Here is a 21604-nt window from a genome sequence, read left to right on the forward strand (position 1 = left end):
TTTATGGCATTTCGATAGCTTATTTTTCATTTATTTAAATGACCTTGATATTGGAATTTTGCAGAAAGTCATAGAGGACCAGAAGTTCCTTCTTTATCCTGCTACATAAATTGCTTTTGAAATATCTGGCTCACGCCTTGTAGGTATTGCACCACGATCACATATTATAATTTGTAAATTAAGAGTTTTGCTGTTGTAAATATTATTAATCTGTAGCTTAACAGGGTTTCACCATTCAATTAGTTCCTAGCTGATTGCACCTTAGTTCCATCCACCAAACTGGATTCTTAACCACTTCGTTAGAAAAGGTTTACAAGGATGTTGCTGGGGTTGAAGGGTTTGAGCTATTGCGAAGGCTGAATAGACTGGGACTGTTTTCCTTGGAGTGTTGGAGGGCTGAGGGGTGGTCTCACAGAGGTTTATAAAACCTTGAGAGGCATGGATAGGGTAAATAAACAAGGTCTTTACCCTGGGGTGGGGGAGTCCAGAGCTAGAGGGCATAGGTTTAGGGTGAGAGTGGAGAGATTTAAAAGGGACCTGAGGGGCGACTTTTTTATGCAAAGGGTGATGCGTGTATGGAATGAGCTGCCTGTGGAAGTGGTGGAAGCTGGTACAATTACAGCATTTAAAAGGCCTCTGGATGGGTATATGAGTAGGAAGGTTTTAGAGGGATAAGGGCCAAGTGCTGGCAAAAGGACTTAAATTAATTTAGGATATCTGATCTGCATGGATGAGTTGGACTGAAGGGTCTGTTTCTGTGCTGTACATCTCTAGGATTCTGTGACTTGATAAATGCATTTTAGTTTTTCAAATTTTTCAATAGATCATGAGAAATAGAAGCAAATGTAGGCCACTCACTTAGATGTCAGCTCAGGTAGACAGGGTCGTGAAAAAGACTTGTGGGGTGCTTGCCTTCAATGCTAAGGCGGAGAAGATAGGAGCAAGGAAGTCTTGTTGCAACTTTATAAAACATTGGTTAGGCCATGGATGTACTACTGTGTGCAGTTCTGGTTGGCACACCGTTGAAAGGACATGATTGCTGTGGAGAGGGTGCAGAAAAGGTTCAGCAAGATGTTGCCTGGATGCAAAGTCTTAGTTATGGGGAGAGACTGGATAGGCTGGGTTTGCTTTCCTTGGAGAAGAGGAGGTTGTGGTGAATCTAATTAAGTATACAAAATTATGAGAGACAGAACAATGCAAATCATGAAAATGTTTTTCCTATGGCAAATGTAGTTAAGACTAGAAGGCATACGTTTAAGTGGTTTATAAGGCAGATAGAAGACCTTTTTTCACCTCGAAGGTGCTAGAAATATAGAATGTACTTCGTGTGAGGGCAGTGGAGCCAAGTACTGTAGCAACATTTAAAGAGCATCTGGATGAGCATTTTAAATTCCAGGGCACAGTAGCCTAAGGATTAAGTGTAGATAAATGGGATTTGTGTGTGTGTGTGTGTGTGTGTGTGTGTGTGTGTATGTGTGTGTTAGTGTTATATCCTCAGAGAACACTAATGAATTTGACAAAGCAGTTCTCTTTCACAAAACATGATGACCCTGTCTCATGGTATTATGATTTTCTAAGTGCCATTCAGTTACCATTTTCCAAATGGCAAATGTTAGGCTAACAGGCCTGTAATTCTGGGCGGCACGGTGGCACAGTGGTTAGCACTGCTGCCTCACAGCGCCAGAGACCCGGTTCAATTCCCGACTCAGGCGACTGACTGTGTGGAGTTTGCACATTCTCCCTGTGTCTGCGTGGGTTTCCTCCGGGTGCTCCGGTTTCCTCCCACAGTCACAAAGATGTGCGGGTCAGGTGAATTGGCCATGCTAAATTGCCCGTAGTGTTAGGTTAAAGGGGTAAATGTAGGGGTCTGGGTGGGTTGCACTTCGGCGGGTCGGTGTGGACTTGTTGGGCCGAAGGGCCTGTTTCCACACTGTAAGTAATCTAATCTAATCTAATCTAATCTCTGCTTTCTGTCATCATCCTTCTTTTGATCATTGTGTTCTGGGACCTTTCCAGAATCTGGAGAATTTTGGAAAATTGCAACCAGTGCAATGACTCAGTAAACACTTTGTTTTGGACACTATGGTATGGGTCTCATTAGCCTTTAGTCCTAATATTTTTCTTAGGATGTTTTTCTCTTAAGGTAGTGACTGTTTTGATCAAGGGATGAAAGGTTATTGGTGGTTAGCAAGTGTGTGAAATAACCCTATTAGCCATGACCTTTATTGAATGATGGAGCAGGCTCAAAGGGCAAAGTTGCCTTCTGCTCATGATTAGCATCTTTGTGTATTAATTTCCTCCCTTTTACTGCTTAATTTCTTATTTGTTAACTTTTTTTTGCCTTTTGCTGTGAGTATAGGAACAAATACTTACTCAAACTATCTGCCATTTAGATATTTTATTATTAATTCCCCAGTCTATCCATCTGAGAGACCAATGCTCTTCCTGAGAGACCAATGCTCTTCCTTCAGTTTCTCATGACTTTTCTTATGTACTTGTGGAAGGTTTTTCTGTCCAGTTTCATATTTTGTTCCAATGATTTTTCACACTTATTCCAATATACCATTTATTCTTTTTGTTGTCCTTTCAGTTTCTAAATTTTCCCATTTCACCAGACAGCCATGAATCTTGCAGCATAGTATACTCTTCTTTCAATTTTATGATATTCCAAAATTTCTCAGCTAATCAAGGATGTTTCATTAGTCTTCCTTTTGTATCTTCATGAGTCTTTCTATCAACCCTTGTGAGGTATGAAATATGTCCTTAAATGTTACTGCACGTCTACCATTTTACCATATAATTTGTTTTCGGTTCCACCGCACACTCAACCTTGGAATTCCCACATTTAAGTTTAAGACTGTAGTTTCAGATGCACAATTCTCACCTTCTGTGCAGGAGAAGTTCTATCTTATGGTCAGTTTTACCCAGTTGATCTCATATTACGAAGTTATTAAATTATCCCTGCCTCTTCACACATCACTTGATCTAAAATAGCCTCCTCCCCTATTGATTTCATAATCTATTGTTTAAGAAATTGTCTTGACCACTTAGTATTTTATTAAGTAATGGTTGTGGGCTGGCTGTTCAGCATTTATTGATCATCCCTAATTGCCATTGGTAACATGATGGTGAGCTGCTGCCTTGAACTGCTAACAGTCCATTGGTTTAAGTGTACTCTCAAAGCTATTAAAGAGCAGTTCTGGGATTTTGGCTCGGCAACATCAAACAAATGGAGATATATTTGGATTTATTTATTGGAGAAATTCTTAGAGACACTGAATGCCTTGGAGGCACTTGCAGTTGGTGATGTTCCCATGTATCTGCTGCCCTTGTCCTTCCGGATAGTAATAATCACGGGCTTAGAAGATGTTGTGTAGGAAGCTTTAGTGAATTTCTGAATGCCCATGTACACACTGATAGTACATAAAGCCACTGTATCTCAGTGGTGGGGGTAGTGAATGTTTGTTGATGTAGTGCCAGTTAAATGGTCTGCTTTGTGCTGGGTGATGTCAAGAGTCATGAGTGTTGTTAGAGCTGCACTAATCCAGGCAATGACTTGCCCCTTGTTGATGGTGAGAGGCTTTGGAGAGTCGGTAGGTGACTTTCTCATTGGAGTCCTAACCTTTGACTTGCTTGTGTCACCATTTTTTCGTATGGCTGGTTTAGCTTAGGTAACATCTCTGACACTGGTAAGTTAGAGAATTTAACTGTGTTAAAAGCATTGAATTTTTTGAATTCAGACATTCTGTGATTCATCCTTCAGGCTACCTTCATCAATTTGATTCCTCCATTCTAAATGAAGATTAAAATTTCCAATGGTTCCCGAAGCCCATTTATTACTAATGCATATTTTTACTTTATTCTCTGCCATACAGTGTAAGTACTACACTACTACCACCAGTGACTTCTTTCCTTTGTTACTTACGTTCGCTATCAAAACTGATTTTGCAAAAGCATCCTTTCCCTCTACTGTATAGAAACTACCTTAATTAACAAAGCTATCCCGCCTCCTTTTGCTTTCTTTCTATCCTTGCAAAATGTGAAATATCCTTGAAAATTCAGGACCCAGCCGTTGTCTCTTTGCAACCATATCTCCGTAATTACATTACATTACATTACAGTGTGGAAACAGGCCCTTCGGCCCAACAAGTCCACACCGACCCGCGAAGCGTAACCCACCCAAAGCCCTACATTTACCCCTTACCTAACACTATGGGCAATTTAGCATGGCCAATTCACCTGACCTGCACATCTTTGGACTGTGGGAGGAAACCAGAGCACCCGGAGGAAACCCACGCAGACACGGGGAGAATGTGCAAACTCCACACATTCAGTCGCCTGAGGCGGGAATTGAACCCGGGTCTCTGGCGCTGTGAGGCAACAGTGCTAACCACTGTGCCATATTATTTCTACTTGTCATAGCAAGTCATTCGTTTACAGAACTGGCAATTAATATTATAAAGCACCCTGTTAATGTTGTGGTTTATAGTAATTAAATGATACTCAACATCATCAGAGGCCCAGAAATGAAACTGTGGCATCTCATTCTAGTATGTTGTGAATTTTTCCAACATTACTTTTAGTCTTTTTATCCTCATTATCTATCTTGGCAAGACTGGCACAACAATACTGCCAATCCTGTTAATATTGATTAACATTAATTTTCAGAAGCAAAGTTGTTTGACACGAGAAATCTGTTCACTCATTCAATGAGAACATAAAATTTGAAACACAGTATATCTCTGAATTGCAGAATTATTTCACCACAGACAACATTCTCCTCCCACATTTCTGTTGAAGGGCTTATGATTGAAACGTTGACTTTCCTGCTCCTCAGATGCTGCCTGACCTGCTGTGCTTTTCCAGCGCCACACTTTTCGATTCTGTTCTCCAGCATCTGAAGTCCTCACTTTCTTTCACCAACTTTGCTCATAAGTGTGTTATGCAGCAGTGTATTAAAGTCCTTCTGGATACTCAACACCATTGCATTCATCAGCTCTCTCTGATATATCATCGAAAAATCTTCAAGTTATTTGGACACAATATTTCCTAATTAATTCATGCTGAGTTTCCTTAATCTGCACTTGACCAGGTGATTGCGATTTTTGTCCTGAATTGCTTTTTTAAGAATTTGAAACTTTCGAGATGAATTATCTTTCTGGGCTACCTTGCCATCAACTTGAAATATCAAAAATCCACACTGTGTGGAAAATAGTCACTTAGTGTGATTTTCCCTAGATCAACCAACTAGTGATCAGAGTGGGAACCAGTGCAATAGGTCAGCATGTGAGGAGAAGGTAGAGGTTAACAGGATGAACAAGCAGGACCAGTTTAATGAACAGGCGGAACTATGAAAAGTATATTGAGTAAGGCAGGAGGGAGAAATAATAAGATGCCGAAGGTCAGGATAGAGTGCACAGTTCTTTACACAAATGCATGGAGTGTAAAGAACAAATTAAATGGGCTGCAGACATACATTCAAATTGGAAACAATGATATAGTAGCTGTTATGAAGACAGGGCTGCAGGATGGTCAGGACTGGGAATTAAATATACATGATTATAAGATTTTCAGGAGAAAATGGCAGAGTGTAGAGGAGTTTTACTGATGAGCAGTAGGATGTAATGAGGGGAAGGCACCCAGTAGAGATCTTATGTGTGGATTTGAGGTACCATAAAGGAAATAAAACCACAGCGGGTGTCATATGTCGACTCCCTGGTAGCAAGTCAGAAGTGCTAAATTGTATAAATACTGAATTTAGGCAACGATGTAGCAAAGGCAGTGTAGCATTAATGGGGGATTTTAACTTTAATATAGACTGGGAAGGACAGACAGCACCTCCCAGAAAGATTGTAAATTTCTAGAATTCGCTATGACAAAATGTCTTGGATATAACAAGGTACAAAAAGCATTAATCTAATAATGAGCAATGAGCCTGATTAGTCACGTTATGGTTTGTGAGCAGGTTTGAAAGTGGGAAGAGTCTTGTAAAATCCAACTGGTTCCCTTTCTGCACCCCTGATGTATGTGAATTTTTTTATTGGCCTTTGGGGATGTTGAGTGATCTTCTTCCTGTTCTTGGCACTTTAGACTTTAATGTAGAAGAGTCAAAAGAAAGATACAAAAAAATTGTGGGGTGATAAGTAGTGAGGAGAATAACCTTCTACTACAACAGGGCATGTACGGACTGGTCAGATGGGCTGATCAGTGGCAAATAGAATTGGATCTGGATACATATGAGATGTTCACTTAGGCAGGACAAACAAGGCAATGGAACAGATGATAAACCTTGATCAGAGAGCCCTTGATGTGCATGTATACCAGTCCCTTAAGGTATCAGGACGGGTGGATGAAGTGGCTCAGAAAGTATATGGGATACTTGCCTTTGTTAGTTGAGACATTGGGCTTATGCTGCAACTCTATAAAATGTTGGTTAGGCCACAGGTAGGATATTGTGTGCAATTCTGGAATCCATGTTATAGGAGGAATGTGATAAAACTGGAGAGGGTGCCAAAGAGATTTACCAGGATGTTGCCTGGGCTGGAGCTTTTGTTATGAAAGAAAGATTGGACAGACTGGGGTTGTTTTCCTTGGACTAGAGGAGAATAAGAGTGAACATGATTGAGATGTATAAAATTATGGGGACATAGATAGAATAGACAGGAAGAAACTTTCACCCTTGATGATGGAATCAAAGACCATGGGCATTGGTATAATATAAGGGGCTGAAGGTTTAGAGGAATGTGAAGAAAAAATTCTTCACTCAGAGGAGAGTAGGAATGTGGAACTCACTGCCTGTAAATGTGGTAGAGGCGTAAACCTGCTAAGGTTTCAATTCCACCCTTGAGTAACTGTTTATGTAGAACTTGCACTATCTCCCCATGTCTGCATGAGTTTCCTCTGGGTGCTCTGGTTTCCTCCCATGTGGATTGCCCATGCTAAATTGCCCATAGTGTCCAGGATGTGCAGGCCAGGTGGATTAACTGTGGTAAATGTGGGGTTATGGGGATAGGGTAGGGGATGAGTCTGGGTGGGATTGTCTTTGCAGGGTCAGTGTAGACACAATGGACCAAATAGCCCGCTTCCATATTGTAGGGATTCTGTGATGCTATGACTCTATGAAGTATTTAGATATGCACTTGCACTGCCAAGGCATATAGGCCAATTGCAGGAAAATGGGATTAGAATGGTTGTTTCTGACAAGAACAGACATGATAAGACAAAGGCTTTTTTGTGTGCTGTTGACCTCTGTGAACTGTTGAGAGTCTGCCATGCTGTTAGTAACTCAGCATGTCTGGCAGCATCCCTGAACAGGAAACTGAGTCAATGTTTTGAGCCCAGTGACGCCTCTTCTGTTCAGTTCTCCTCTGAAGAGTCACTGGGCTCAAAACCTTGACTCTGATTTGTCTCCATGGGTGTTAGCAGACCTCCTGAGTTTCCCCAGCAATTATTGTTTTTGTTTCAAGTCTCCGGCTTGCTTAGATTTTTTTTATTTTACTGCCACTATTTTACCTGGGCCAGTAGGAAGCCCATTCCATATAGGAAATCTATCAGCCATAGATGCTCAGGCTTGTGTTGGCCCCTTGATTGGATTGTTTATATTTACTAACACCTAAAAAGTTCTACTTACTGCCTTCCTGATCTCACCCTGTCCTCATCAGGACTTGCTTCCCTCGACCTATCCTGCCCTGTCTGGTCTCCTTTGCCTGTTAGCAGTAGCCAATGCTCTTAACTGACGGAACTGTAGCTTACAGAGTTGTTGGCTTTGATTAGTGAATGGTTCTTCAAGTTGGGTCACTATCCTGTGAAAGAGGTGGAAGAATATCTGAAAACAGTCATTGCTGCTCCAAGTATTAAATTGCTGTGAGGCAGCCAGCAATATTGTGGGCAGTCTCACTACTGAATGATTAGCCAGGATTTGACATGGGCTACAAAGTCTACCCCATGGCTTTTAAATCAAGAATTCATTTGCTTTTTAATATCCACATCAAATTGTTCCATTACTCGTGTGTGAGTGGTGTATGTGAACCTTCCGATCTCTCTCCCTGTTCTGCTATTAAAATTGTACCTTGTACAGGAGTAATACTTATTCTTTCTTGATAAGTTCCTCACATTTCTCTGCATTAAATTTAATCTTTTAGTTCCATCAATCGGTCTGTATCCTCCTTCCCTGTTCAATACTTTTCAAACATGTTTGGCTCATGCAAACTTAATTTTATATCCTGTTTCTCTTCTCTTCTCTCTCTCTCGAATACTTTCTCCTTTCATGTCTATTTCCCTTTCCTTCTCTATGCTTAATTTGTCTTTTATTCTTCTCTTCTTTTCTTTCAATGATTGAGAAAGTAAGTCTATTAGATGTAATATTTATAGGGACCCATTGTGCTGATACTCCAGCAATTTGTGGTACGAATATAGATGCCAAAACAAGACCACTTAACACAAGGTTTGCATACATTAATAATTTGCTGAGGCTTTGAGACTTGTTGAGGCTGTCTCCACATATCTCCATGTCCACTGGTAGTGATATAATAGATAAGTAGGTCTGCAAGAAGTGATTTGAAGAGGCAGATAGTAAGATGCATTCACATGTTTACTTCTACATTTTTAAATGTTTCTTTAGTGTCACTTTGTAATATTTTCTCATTTTGTGACTTTTGTTTTATAACTTGATTTTTTGTTTAGAAGATACATGGGCCCTGTATAGGTTTTTATTTGGTCCAGAACTAAGTGTGCACCCCAAAAGTTACCCTGAGACCACCCAGAATGGACTTGCAGAATTATAAAGTTCAATGGCAGTAAAGTGAGCAACTGAGAAATTGATTTTTCATATTTCCCTTAGGTGTATAACTGGGGTTTTGAAAAATAAGCCTCGTATTCTGGTGACACATCAACTTCAATATTTAAGTGCTGCTGACCAGATTCTGATATTAAGAGAGGTAAGTTTTTACAAAAAGTACTTATTTATGAAATAATGCATATAATGGGAATTGTGCATTTATGCTGTTTTAATTTGCACTCCATATCAATTATTCATTTACTTACAGTCTGAACTTTTGTGCTCTACTTTCACTTTTATAAGTTAGGATCTTTGATTAGTTAAAGGGCAGAATGAGACTGTTTGCTTCATTATGACCATGCCAATTCTCTGCAAAGTACAACTCCCCTAGTCCCCTGCCTTTCCACAATTAATAGTGTCAATCTGTTAAATTCAGGTGATTCAATTCGTTTTAAGGCTTCAATTGAGTCTGCATCCACTGCGTGCAGTATGCACTTGATGGATCCCCCATGAGTTTGCATATCTCTATCAAATCTCCTTTCAGTCTTAACTTCTGTAAGCAGACTAGCCCAAGGCTCTCCAATTTATCTATGCGACACAAGATCCCCATTCTTGGAAGCTTTCTTTGAAACCAATGCCTCGCATACTTTGAAAGTGAGGGAGAGAGAACTGGATACAATGCCTCAATCGCGTCCAAACCTGTGTCAATCATGTTTATCACATCTTTTTTGCCGTTGGACTCTTAAGTCCAGGACACTATACTCTAGGTTTAAAGCACTTTCTCAACTGACCTCCCATCTTCTGATATTTGCGTACACATCTCTATTTGCACACAGTTCCCCGTGTTCCTGAATTGCATTATTTATTTTATATTGCTTCTTTGTTCTTCCAACTAAAATAAATACTTCTCTTCGTTAAATTTTACCAGTAACATGTCTGCCCAGGACACTAAGCAGTTCACTACTTCTTGAATTTTGTCACTATCTCCTCACAGTTCTAAGTACTTAATGTTTTGTGTCTTCTGAAAATTGAAATTGTGCTTTGTAAGTTGACATCTCAGGTCATTAAAATTGATCAAAACAACCAAGGCTTAATAGAGACCATGCAGGAGCCTATATATCCATGGCTAGATACATTCCTCCAGTCTGAAAAAGTTATTCAGATACTTGGTTTTCCTCACTTAGCAAAATATGGCCCAGATTTTCCAATGGCAAGTGGTCATTATTTCAGTATAGATAACAGTTGTATTCAGTGGCCCAGTAGAGTGTCCACCACAGCAAACTCTGATGGAATTGCTGGGAAGATTGAATTTTTTGCTGGGCAATTCCAACATGTATGGAACCTTCCAAAAGTCTCCATTTCAATCTGAGTATTCAGAGAGTTTTGGTGTACTTAAGTAAAATTTAGACTAGAAAAGTTGAGAAAACTTTTAACTTCAGAAAAATCAGACGAGTAAATGCGTAAAGTAACCCCTGAGTAGCTGTTCAACTGATCCCATACAAACCAACAATGATAGCCTACTGGAAACATGGCTGGACTGTTAATCCAGAGGCCCCAGGTGACATTCTGAGGATGCAGGTTCAAATCCTGCCATGACAAATGGTGGAATTTGAATTCAATAAGAACTCTAGAGTTAAGAGACCATGATGACCATGAATCTGATTCACAAATGAAATGGCCCATCCTGTTACACCCACAAGTCTGTTAGGTAGGGAATTCCAAGATTTTGACCCACCAAAGCAGAAGGAATGATGTTATTTTCAAGTCAATGTGATGAGTGGCTTGGAGGGAAGCTGGCAGGTGATTGGTGTTCCCAGGTATCTGTTGCAATTGTCTTTCCAGATAGAACTTGTCGTGGGTTTGAAAGGTGATGTTTAAAGAGCTTTGGTGAATTTCTGCAGTACATCTCATCCAGTACTGGTGGTCTGTCCATTTAGAGGAGTCGTTAGATAGATTAATAATTGATTAAGAACAGCTTATCTAGCCTCCCATTTTCACTATAACTTTGACACCATCTTGATACCATCTTATTTGTAAAGACAGAGACAAAATTCTTATTTGTTCAGCCATACAACCTGTTTCTATGGTTGTATGGCTGAACAACCATAGGCACAGTAATTAGCACTGCTGCCTCACAACGCCACAGACCCGGGCAATTGTCTGTGTGGAGTTTGCATGTTCTCCCCGTGTCTGCGTGGGTTTCCTCCGGTTTCCTCCCACAGTCCAAAGATGTGCTGGTTAGGTGAATTGGCCATGCTAAATTGCCCGTAGTGTTAGGTGAAGGGGTAAATGTAGGGGAATGGGTCTGGGTGAGTTGCTCTTTGGAGGGTCTAATCAAAGTAATCTCATCTAATCTAAATCAATGCACCTTTTTGGGTACATAATTGCCTTTATTTCTACATTTAGCGTCTTTTCACTCTTGGTATATCTGGAGAAGACTTGTCTCTCCTCATACTCACTTCATGTCTCTTACTTGTTCTATATATTTACTCCCCTCTGAACCTTCTATAATCAGCCTGATTCTCAATTATTTATCTGATCTGTCATTTGCACCTATTATCTTAGTTTAACTTGTTTGTCATCATGGTATCTAAATTTGATTTGATTATCTTACAGTTATATCAGAATGTATCCTAACTGTGTTGAATTACCTGTGTTAGAACATAGAACATATACACACAACATTACAGCGCAGTACAGGCCCTTCGGCCCTCAATGTTGCGCCGACCTGTGAACTATTCTCAGCTTGTCCCCTTACACTATCCCAAAGTCATCCATGTGCTTATCTAAGGATTGTTTAAATCTCCCTAATGTGGCTGAGTTGACTACATTAGCAGGTAGGGCATTCCACATCCTTACCACTCTCTGTGTAAAGAACTTTCCTCTGACATGTGTCTTAAATCTATCACCCCTCAATTTGTAGTTATGCCCTCTTGTACAAGCTGACGTGATCATGGGGAAAAAGACTTTCACTGTCTACCCTATCTAATCCTCTGATCATCTTGTATGTCTCTATCAAATTCCCCCCTTAGCCTTGTCCCTTCCAATGAGAACAGACCCAAGTCTCTCAGCCTTTCCTCATAAGACCTTCCCTCCAGACCAGGCAACATCCTGGTAAATCTTCTCCGCACCTTTTCCAATGCTTCCACATCCTTTCCAAAATATGGGAACCAGAACTGTACACAATATTCCAAGTGTGACCACACCAGCGTTTTGTATAATTGCAGCATGATATTGCGGTTTCGGAACTCAATCCCTCTACGAATGAAGCGTAACATTCCGTATGCCTTCTTCACAGCACTTATCAACCTGGGTGGCAACTTTCAGGGAGCTATGCACATGGAGTCCAAGATCCCTCTGCACATCCACACTTCCAAGAATCCTTCCATTGACCACGTACTCTGCCTTCCTGTCATTCTTCCCAAAGTGCATCACCTCATATTTAGCTGCATTGAACTCCATTTGCCACCTCTCAGCCCAATTCTGCAATTTATCCAAGTCCCCCTGCAACCTGTAAAGTTCTTCCAAACTGTCCACTACTCCACCGACTTTAGTGTCGTCTGCAAATTTACTAATCCATCCACCTATGCCTGCGTCTAAGTCATTATAAAAATGATAAACAGCAGTGGTCCCAAAACAGATCCTTGTGGCACACCACTAGTAACCAGACTGCATGCTGAATATTTTCTATCAACCACCACTCGCTGCCTTCTTCCAGAAAGCCAGTTTCTGATCCAAGCTGCTAAATCACCCTCAATTCCATGCCTCTGCATTTTCTCCATCAGCTACCATGTGGAACCTTATCAAACGCTTCACTGAAGTCCATGTATACCACGTCAACTGCCCTACCCTCATCTACATGCTTGGTCACCTTCTCAAAAAACTCAGTGAGGTTTTTGAGACATGACCTGCCCTTGACGAAACCATGTTGACTATCTGAAATCAAATTGCTGCTTGCTAGATGATTATAAATCTTATCTATTATAATCCTTTCCAAAACCTTTCCTTCAACACACTGGTCTATAATTACCTGGGTCATCTCTGCTGCCCTTCTTGAACAAGGGCACAACATTTGGAATCCTCCAGTCCTCAGGTACTAAATCTGGAGACAATGAGGACTGAAATATCAAAACCAAAGGCTCTGCAATCTCCTCCCTAGCTTCCCAGAGAATCCTCGGATAAATCCCATCTGGCCCAGGGGACTTGTCTACTTCCACTCCTTCTAGAATTGATAACACCTGTGCATAACTAACCTCGAGCCTTTCTAGTCTAATATCTTGTACCTCATTCTTCTCCTCTACAATATTTTCCTTTTCCTGAGTGAACACCGATGAGAAATGTTCACTTAGCACCTCTCCGATCTCTACAGGGTCCACACTCATCTTCCCACTTCTGTCTTTGACTGGCCCTATTCCTAGGTAAAAACAATGACTGCAGATACTGGAAACCAGAGTCTAGTTTAGAGTGGTGCTGGAAAAGCACAGCAGTTCAGGCAGCATCCGAGGAGCAGTAGGCCCTATTCCTATCCTAATCATCTTTTTATTTCTCACATATCTATAGAAAGCTGTAGGGTTCTCCTTTATTCTATTTGCTAAAGACTGCTCGTGTCCTCTCTTTGCTCTTCTTAACTGTCTTTAAATCCTTCCTAGTTGATCTGTAACTCTCCATTGCCTCATCTGTAGCATCTTGCCTCATCAACACATAAGCCTCATTCTTCTTCTTAACAAGAGATGCAATTTCTGTAATAAACCACAGTTCCCTTATCTTATCACTCCCTCCCTGCCTGACAGGGGCATACCTATCAAGGGCACGCAATATCTGTTCCTTAAACCAGCTCCACATTTCGATTGTCTGCATCCCCTGCACTTTGCTACCCCATTCTATGCATCCTAATTCTTGCCTAATCGATAACTCTTGACCTGTGGCATGCATCTATCTCTTTCCATCTCTCAACTAAACGTAACTGAATTATGGTCACTCTCTCCAAAGTGCTCACCTACAACTAAATCAAACACCTGGCCTGGTTCATTACCAAGCACCAGATCCAGTGTGGCCTCCCCTCTTGTCGGCCCTTCGACATACTGTGTCAGGAAACCCTCCTGTACACATTGGACAAAAACCGATCCATCCAACGTACTAGAGCTATAACGTTTCCAGTCAATGTTACGGAAGTTAAAGTCCCCCATAATGATCACCCTGTTCCTTTCACTCCTACTCAGAATAATTTTGCTAATCTTCTCTTCCACCTCCCTGGAACTCTGCGGAGGCCTATAAAAAAACTCCAAGCAGTGTGACCTCTCCTCTCCTGTTTCTAACCTCATCCCACACTACCTCTGTAGACGAGTCTGCATCAAAAATTCTCTCAGCCATCATTATACTATCTTTGACAAACAAGGCCATGTCTCCCTCTCTTTTACCGCCTTGCCTGTTTTTAATTGAAGATCTAAATCCTGGAACATGCAACCTCCATTCCTCACCCTGCTCTATCCATGTCTCCGAAATGGCCACAACTTCGAAGTCCCAGGTACCTATCCATGCTGCAAACTCACCTACCTTATTTCGGATTCTTCTGGCGTTGAAGTAGACACACTTCAAACCAGTTTGCTGTCCCTGTCCTTCCTACTCTCATCCTCCTGTGCACTGCAACTACACCTCTGGTTCCCATCCCCCTGCTGAGCTAGTTTAAACCCACCCAAATAGCACCAGCAAATTTCCCACCCAGAATATTAGTACCCCTCTGGTTCAAGTGAAGACCGTCCTGTTTTTACAAGTCCCACCTTCCCCAGAATGAGCCCCAATTATCCAAAAACCTGCAACCCTCCCTCCTGCACCATCCTTGCAGCCACGTGTTCAGTTGATATCTCTCCCTATTCCTTGCCTCGCTATCATGTGGCATGGGTAACAAACCAGAGATAACAACTCTGTTCTAGCTCTCAGCTTCCACCCCACCTCCCAGAAAGCCTGCCTTACATCCCTATCCCTCTTTCTACCTATGTCATTGGTACCTACATGGACAACGACTTGAGGCTGGTCACCCTCTCCCTTCAGGACCCCAAAGATCCAATCCAAGAAATCACCGACCCTGACACCTGGGAGGCAACACACTAACCGCGAGTCTCGTTCGTTCCCAACAAACCTCCTATCTGAGCCCCTAACTATCGAGTCCCCAATGACTAACACTCTCCTCCTTTCCCTCCTTCCCTTCTGTGCAACCGGGACAGGCTCTGTGCCAGAAACCTGGGCCCCACTGCTTGCCCCTGGTAAGTCATCCCCCTCAACAGTATCCAAAACAGTATACATGTTTTTCAGGGGAATGACCACAGGGGATCCCTTCACTGACTGTTTTTTCCCCTTTCGAACAGTCACCCAGCTTTCTTCTTGCTTGGGGTAACTACTTCCCTGTAACTCCTGTCTATCATCCAACTCCCGCTCCAGTTCCCTAACACGGTCTTGGAGGATTGAGAGTTGGGTGCACTTCCAGCAGATGTACTTGGATGGGACACTAATGGAGTCCCTGACCTCAAACATCATGCAGGAGGAATATTCTCTCCCTGCACTGCCATCCCTGCTAGTCCCCTAGTCACAATTTAAAAAAGAGACTCTTACCTGATATGTCCCTGGTCTTTAAGGTTAGAGGATGTGGTTGGGTGGGAGGCCTTACAAAGGTAGGGTCTCGGGTTGAGAAGACACTGACTTATATAGCAGGATGGAAATAAACGTAAGAAGTCCCTCCTTTCCCAGAAACCTCTGCTCTCTGACATCAAATTTAAAAGCACAAATCTGTGACTTACCGCTCCTGGCAGGCCCCTGGCAGGCTCCCGCCCTTCGAGTTGCTGCTGCCGCTGAAAAACGGAAAGACATTATTTGATTGCAGTCTTGCCAGGCATTCTTTGATTCTGATTAGAACAGATCCATGCTTGCCTGTGGGAAGCCTGCCATGCAATTATTTTTTCCTTTAGGTTGTTCATTCTCCTTTTCCATAACTAACCTTAATAGTAGAATCACTATCCTCTACTGACGCATGAGCCAGATATTTGCTTGCAGATCAGGAGAATCAGAACATTTCCCAGCTCTGGTAGTGGACTTTGGGATTTCACTCCAGAGTGGCAGGATTCTCTGGGTGTTGGGCCAGGTAACCTGGAATGACTGTAGAGGCGGATGTGTGGAGTTGGGCTGAGTAAATGGCTGTCATGGCACTGGAGAACTTCAGTTTTACAAAAGCAATAAAATATAAAACAGTCCACACTCTCTCCACGCCCTGTCCATGCCAATCATACCACCTCATGCTCCCACTCCCATCCTCACTCCCATAGCTTCTTATGTTCTCCATGACAGCTGTCACTGTCACCTGCTGTATAGCTTCTGCCACCCTCCAAGCCAACCTCTGCTGTCCTGCCCACATTCATGACTTTTTGTAATCCCTGCATCAAATTAATGCCACTTCATAACTCACTAGCCTTTGCTCTAAAGCTGACTATACCAATGCATTCAGCAATCACCACAGACTTAGCTCAGAACCTCTCTCAAGTATCCAATGCAGAGTTTAGTTTTAAAAGCACTCATTCATTGAAACTCATTCACTGTAATTACTTATATTCAACTGCATAATCCCCTGTAATAAAGAGCATTTCAATCAGGGACTAAATCCATAAGAACATATGGAACAGAAAGAGACATTCACCCTCTCAACCCTTCTCCACTATTCATGATTGATCTAATTGTAACCTCAACTCTGTTTCAATCCACCCTGATTCCCATTAAACTCTTGTTTAATAGTACTCAACCTACCTGTGCCTTATAATCTCTGCTTCCATCATTTTCTCGGGGAAGTGTTCCAAAGTCTCACGATCCTCTAAGATATAAAATAAAATTAACATCAGTTTTAAAATATGCAACTCCTGATTTTTTAAGCAATAACTAGGTTGTCCCATAAGAGGAAATATCACCTTAATCTCTATCCTGTCAAGACCCTCTTGGATTTTGTGTGTTACCGTCAGTGTAGGGCAGCACGGTGGCTGCCTCTCATTGCCAGGGACCCAGTTTGACTCTAGCCTCGGGCGACTGTGTGGAATTTGCACATTCTCCCTGTGCCTGTGTGGGTTTTCTCTGGGTGCTCTGTTTCCTCCCACTGTCGAAAAATGTGCAAGTCAGGTGAATTGGCCATGCTAAATTGCCCGTAGTGTTCAGGGATGTACAGGTTAGGTGCATTAGTAAGGAATAAATGTAGAGTAATAGGGGAATGGGTCTGGGTGGGTGACTCTTCTGGGGGTTGGTGTAGACTTGTTGAGCTGGAGGGTCTGTTTCCACACTCTAGGGCTTCTATGATTCTTTCTATCAATTCTTATAGTACTAAATTCCAGTGGATATAAACCTAGCCTGTGCAACCATTTCTCTTAAGTCAACCCATCCATTTCAGGTTATAATCGATTAAACCTTCTCTGAACTGCTTCCAATGCATTACCTCCTTCCTTAAATAAGCTGATCAATGCTGTGCACAGTACTCCAGATGCAGACTCACTGGTGCTCTGTACAACTGAAGCAGATGAGGTGGTGTTCTTCCTGCTTGCATTAAGTCTCACTGCAACAGACCTGAGGGAGAAATGTTGGCTAGGGAACATGCTGGAGTGTTGAAATGGCAGGCAGCTGGAAGCTCGGGATCATTTTTATGGATAGAATATAAGTGTTCCACAAAGCAATCACCTACCTTGCAATTTAACCTCCCCAATGTAGAGTAATTAGCTCACTTAATAAGTTTACAGTTTCAAATAGTTCTCAATTAAGCTGCTGTTTAACTGGAAATTTTGATGGGAGCATAAGCCTAACAACTACAACATTTCAACTGTGAATCTCTGCTTCATGCCAACTACAAATTGGATCAAGTTGCAAAATGGCAAGCATGCTACAGTGATAATGGAAGACTGTGAAAACAGTACTGGATTCAACCATAGTTCTTTGATTTCTGGTCTGAAGTTCATTTATGCAGTCCTTTCTCAGTTTATCCACAAAACATTCCCCATGCAATGGTGAAAGCAGAGTTCAGAAGGCCTGAGCATTTGTGGTCTTTTAAAACGTGTGTATTGTTTGTAACTCATTTCAGCAAAATCAAGTGTAAGTCACTGTTAAATGAAAAAAACTCTGATGTATATTGTGTTAGCTTTTCTTCCCTCATTTATGAAACAATCTTCTTAGTTGACACACTATAAGGATTCGAGAGTGTGGTGCTGGAAAAGCACAGCAGGTCAGGCAGCATCTGAGGAACAGGATGAGGATATAAGGCTTCAATGAGTACAACTGAAACATGCTATTTACAAATTGCTCAGCCTGTCATATACACCATCATGAAATCCAGAGCTCAAGCTGCTGTAGCTGTTGCATGTAGAATCAGAGTCCCTACAGTGTGGAAATAGGTAATCAAGGCCACACTAACCTGCTGAAGAGCATTCCACTCAGACCCATCTCACTACCCCCACCAAGCATTTTTTAGTATTACCATCCACTGTTAGTTTTACCAGTGAAGGTGGGGGAGGTAATGCTTTTGCCTTTGATAGTTTGTGTGATGGACTGCAACATATAATTTAGTATACAAGGCATAATCCAAAGAAGAATAAGTAGTATTTAGTGAAGATCTGGATCCACAACTAAATCCTGTAAATTCTTAAAGGATCAATTTCACATTGGTATATAAGATGATTTTTTTTTCAAGTAATACGGGATGTTTTATTTAGAATATTGTTGATTTTCTTAGAATATTTTGTATTATCTCAGTTTCTATGCTGCAATTTGTCACAGCTGTTTAAATATGAACAAAATTTTCAGAGGAGGTTGTTAAATGCAGACTTGCCTTAAGCCACTTTAATGAGATGGTATCTATCAGAGATTCCCTACAGTGCAGAGGGAAACGATTCAGCCCATTGGGTTTGCATTGACCCTCTTAAAAAGCATCCCGTCCAGACCCTATAACCCTACGTTTACCATGGCTAATCTACCTAGCTTGAAGATCCCTGGACACACAGGTAATTTAGCATGACTAGTGCTCCTAACCTGCACATCTTTGGACTGTGGGATGAAACCCGAATACCTGGTGGAAACCCTTGTACATACAGGGAGAACATGCAAATACAGACAGTCATCCAAGGCTGGAACCGAACCAGGATTCCTGGCACTATGAGGCAGCAGTGCTAACCACTGTACCACCCAGTAATCTTTAAAAAAATCTTGTTTTAATTTTTATAGTTACAGACCAAAAACCAGGCAGAGAAAATCCTCAGGGAAGAGCTGCATATTGTAATAAAGTTGAGTTAGCACAACGTGGTGGAAGTATGCATTCTATTGACTGCTCTCTTTATTTATTTAAATTGGACCTGCTCTGGCCAATATAGTGACGTTTCTGACATACCTCTTCTCAGCTCACCACCCCCCAAAATAATGAATGAAGAAACTCATCACTGAACAAAGCAAAATATTGCAGGAGCTGGAAATCTGAAATAAAAACACAAAATTCTAGAGAAACTCAGTAAGTCTGGCAGCATCTGCGGAGAGAGAAAAAGAGTTAATGTTTCAAGTCCAATATGACTCTTCTTCAAAATTTCCTGCAGCTTTTCTGTTTTTATCAGACATTAATGACTGACAGATTGTAGAAACATATGCTCACATTCCCAATCTAGACATGGTTTTGTTCTACAGAATAGCAGATATTTTCTCACTGGGAAATCATTCTAATTTCAAAGAATATTTTTAACTATGTTGCACACCAGAAACAAAAGGTGTGAAATCACACTACACTTTATCTGAGTAAAGTATAATTTATTCAGTAGTTGGCTATTGTGTGATTAAATAACTTATTGAAATTAATTTCAGGGCCAGATGGTTGTTAAAGGAAATTTCAAGCAGCTTTTAAATTCTGGAATTGATTTTTCCTGTCTGCTAAAACAAGATGAAGAGGATGAACAGACAGACTCCCATGCTGCCACAAAAATAACTAAGGAACGTACACTTTCACAGACCTCCAATTTGTCTTTGAGTTCCTCAACACAATCTCACAAAGAAGGTTTATTTGAGCCACCGGTAAGTTAAACATGGATGAACATCGATAGCCTAATGACAATAAGTTGACTCGGAGTCTGAAAATACAAAGATCTTGTTTTCTGGAGCTCAGCTATATTCAGCATAGAACAGGTGCCATCAATTATTAAACTAATCTCTGGAGTGGGAAGTTGTCTTTTGAGGAAAGGTTGGAAAAGTTAGACGTTTATCCGTTGGAGTTTAGAAAAGTAAGAAGTGACTTGATTAAAAGATATAAGCTTAAAAGATCTTGACAGCAGATAGATATGAAGTGGATGATTCCTCTTGTAGGAGAATCTAAAATTTTAGACCACTTTAAAAAGTAGATGTTGCCTAATTTAAATCATGACAAGGCAATTTTTTCTTTTGTTGTCTTTTGAGGAAGAGAGTTTTTAAATATTTTTAATTCAGAAGCAGATAGGTGTTTGACAAACAAGGCAGTTAAAAGTTATCAGAGGTAGGCAGGAATGTGGAGTTACTAGATCAGCAACAAATGGTGAAGCAGGCCTACTCTTATTCATGTACAAATTGGATGAAAAGCAAAACTTTATTTCAATAAACAGTCCATTATATATACTGTGTATATTTAGATGAAAAATGAGTCTTAAGTAACCATAATACATAGGTGGCTACTTCACTCAGAACCATCAGTTAAATTATCGACTTCGATAAAATTTTGCAGCTGAAATCACCAGAGTATGGCATTAGAATGTAGTACGTAAGTAGACTCAAATGGATTGTTCTAACTTCAGGATTCAGGTTTGATTCTAGCCATGGATGACAATCTGTAGAGTTTACACGTTCTCTCAGTGTCTGCATGGGTTTCTCCTGAGTGCTCTGGTTTATTCCCACAGTCCAAAGGTGTGCAGATTAGGTGAATCGATCATGCCAAATTGCCCCTTAATGTCCAGAGATGTGCAGGTTAGGTGGAGGGGTGGGTATGGGTAGGATGCTGTTTGGAGGGCTGGTGCAGACTCAATGTGCTAACTAGCCACTTTACACATTGTGGAGATTCGTTGATTCTTGGACTCAGAAATTTTAATTTTGCTCACTTACTTCTGGAGCATATGTTGCCTCAAGAACAATTAATTAATTTGTGATCCTGTAGAGCGAGTGAAACTTTCTGACTGTGTTGTGCACTCCCATTTTGAGCTTCTTTGCTGGATTGAATGGAGTGCAATGTAATGAAAGAGTGATTAGATGATGAACTGGTGCCCAGGATGGTTATCAGTATTATTGCCATCACAGTGTTCTAGCAATTGGTCATCTCTCACCATCTGTTCTTTATTACAGTCACCTTTGTCATTCTCATCATCTTGCTCATCCTTCATGCTGTAATCCCCTGTTTGTACTCTTGGCCATCACCTCACTTGCCTCATCCTTGCATTTGCCATTCCTCCTTGCATTTATTAGCTGTTGCCTTGCTGTAGCTTCTGCTGTGATGCATATTTACCTGCAGAAGACACTGGCTCGCTGAGCTCCAAATTGCAAACTAATAAAGCAATTGATCTCTTAGCTGCTGAATTTGCTTTCGGTTCTGTCAGTGATTTCCTTTATGTTTGAGATGTGCTCCTCAACTGGTATTCTGCAGTTTGATTATTTTGTGCAACCTTTCCCTGAAAATATTGATTGCTTTAGAAAAAAGTTGAGAAGTGTGGTGCTGGAAAAGCACAGCCGGTCAGGCAGCATCCAAGTAGCAGGAGAGTCGATGTTTCGAGCATGAGCTCTTCATCAGGAATGATGGGGGGTTGAAAGATAAATGGTGGT

At 41.2% G+C, this 21604-nt stretch overlaps 1 protein-coding gene across 1 annotated transcript in view; it reads left to right on the forward strand.

Annotated features, from left to right (window-relative positions):
- abcc4 (ATP-binding cassette, sub-family C (CFTR/MRP), member 4) overlaps positions 1–21604 on the forward strand; it is a 438076-nt gene that overhangs the window by 131178 nt on the left and 285294 nt on the right. The window contains exons 10-11 of the mRNA XM_043692688.1: positions 8840–8936; positions 19634–19840. Of these exons, the coding sequence (XP_043548623.1) occupies positions 8840–8936; positions 19634–19840 (304 nt within the window). The remainder of the gene's footprint in view (positions 1–8839; positions 8937–19633; positions 19841–21604) is intronic.

Source organism: Chiloscyllium plagiosum, chromosome 6 (genome assembly GCF_004010195.1).
Source record: "Chiloscyllium plagiosum isolate BGI_BamShark_2017 chromosome 6, ASM401019v2, whole genome shotgun sequence".
In the NCBI taxonomy this organism is placed as follows: domain Eukaryota; kingdom Metazoa; phylum Chordata; class Chondrichthyes; order Orectolobiformes; family Hemiscylliidae; genus Chiloscyllium; species Chiloscyllium plagiosum.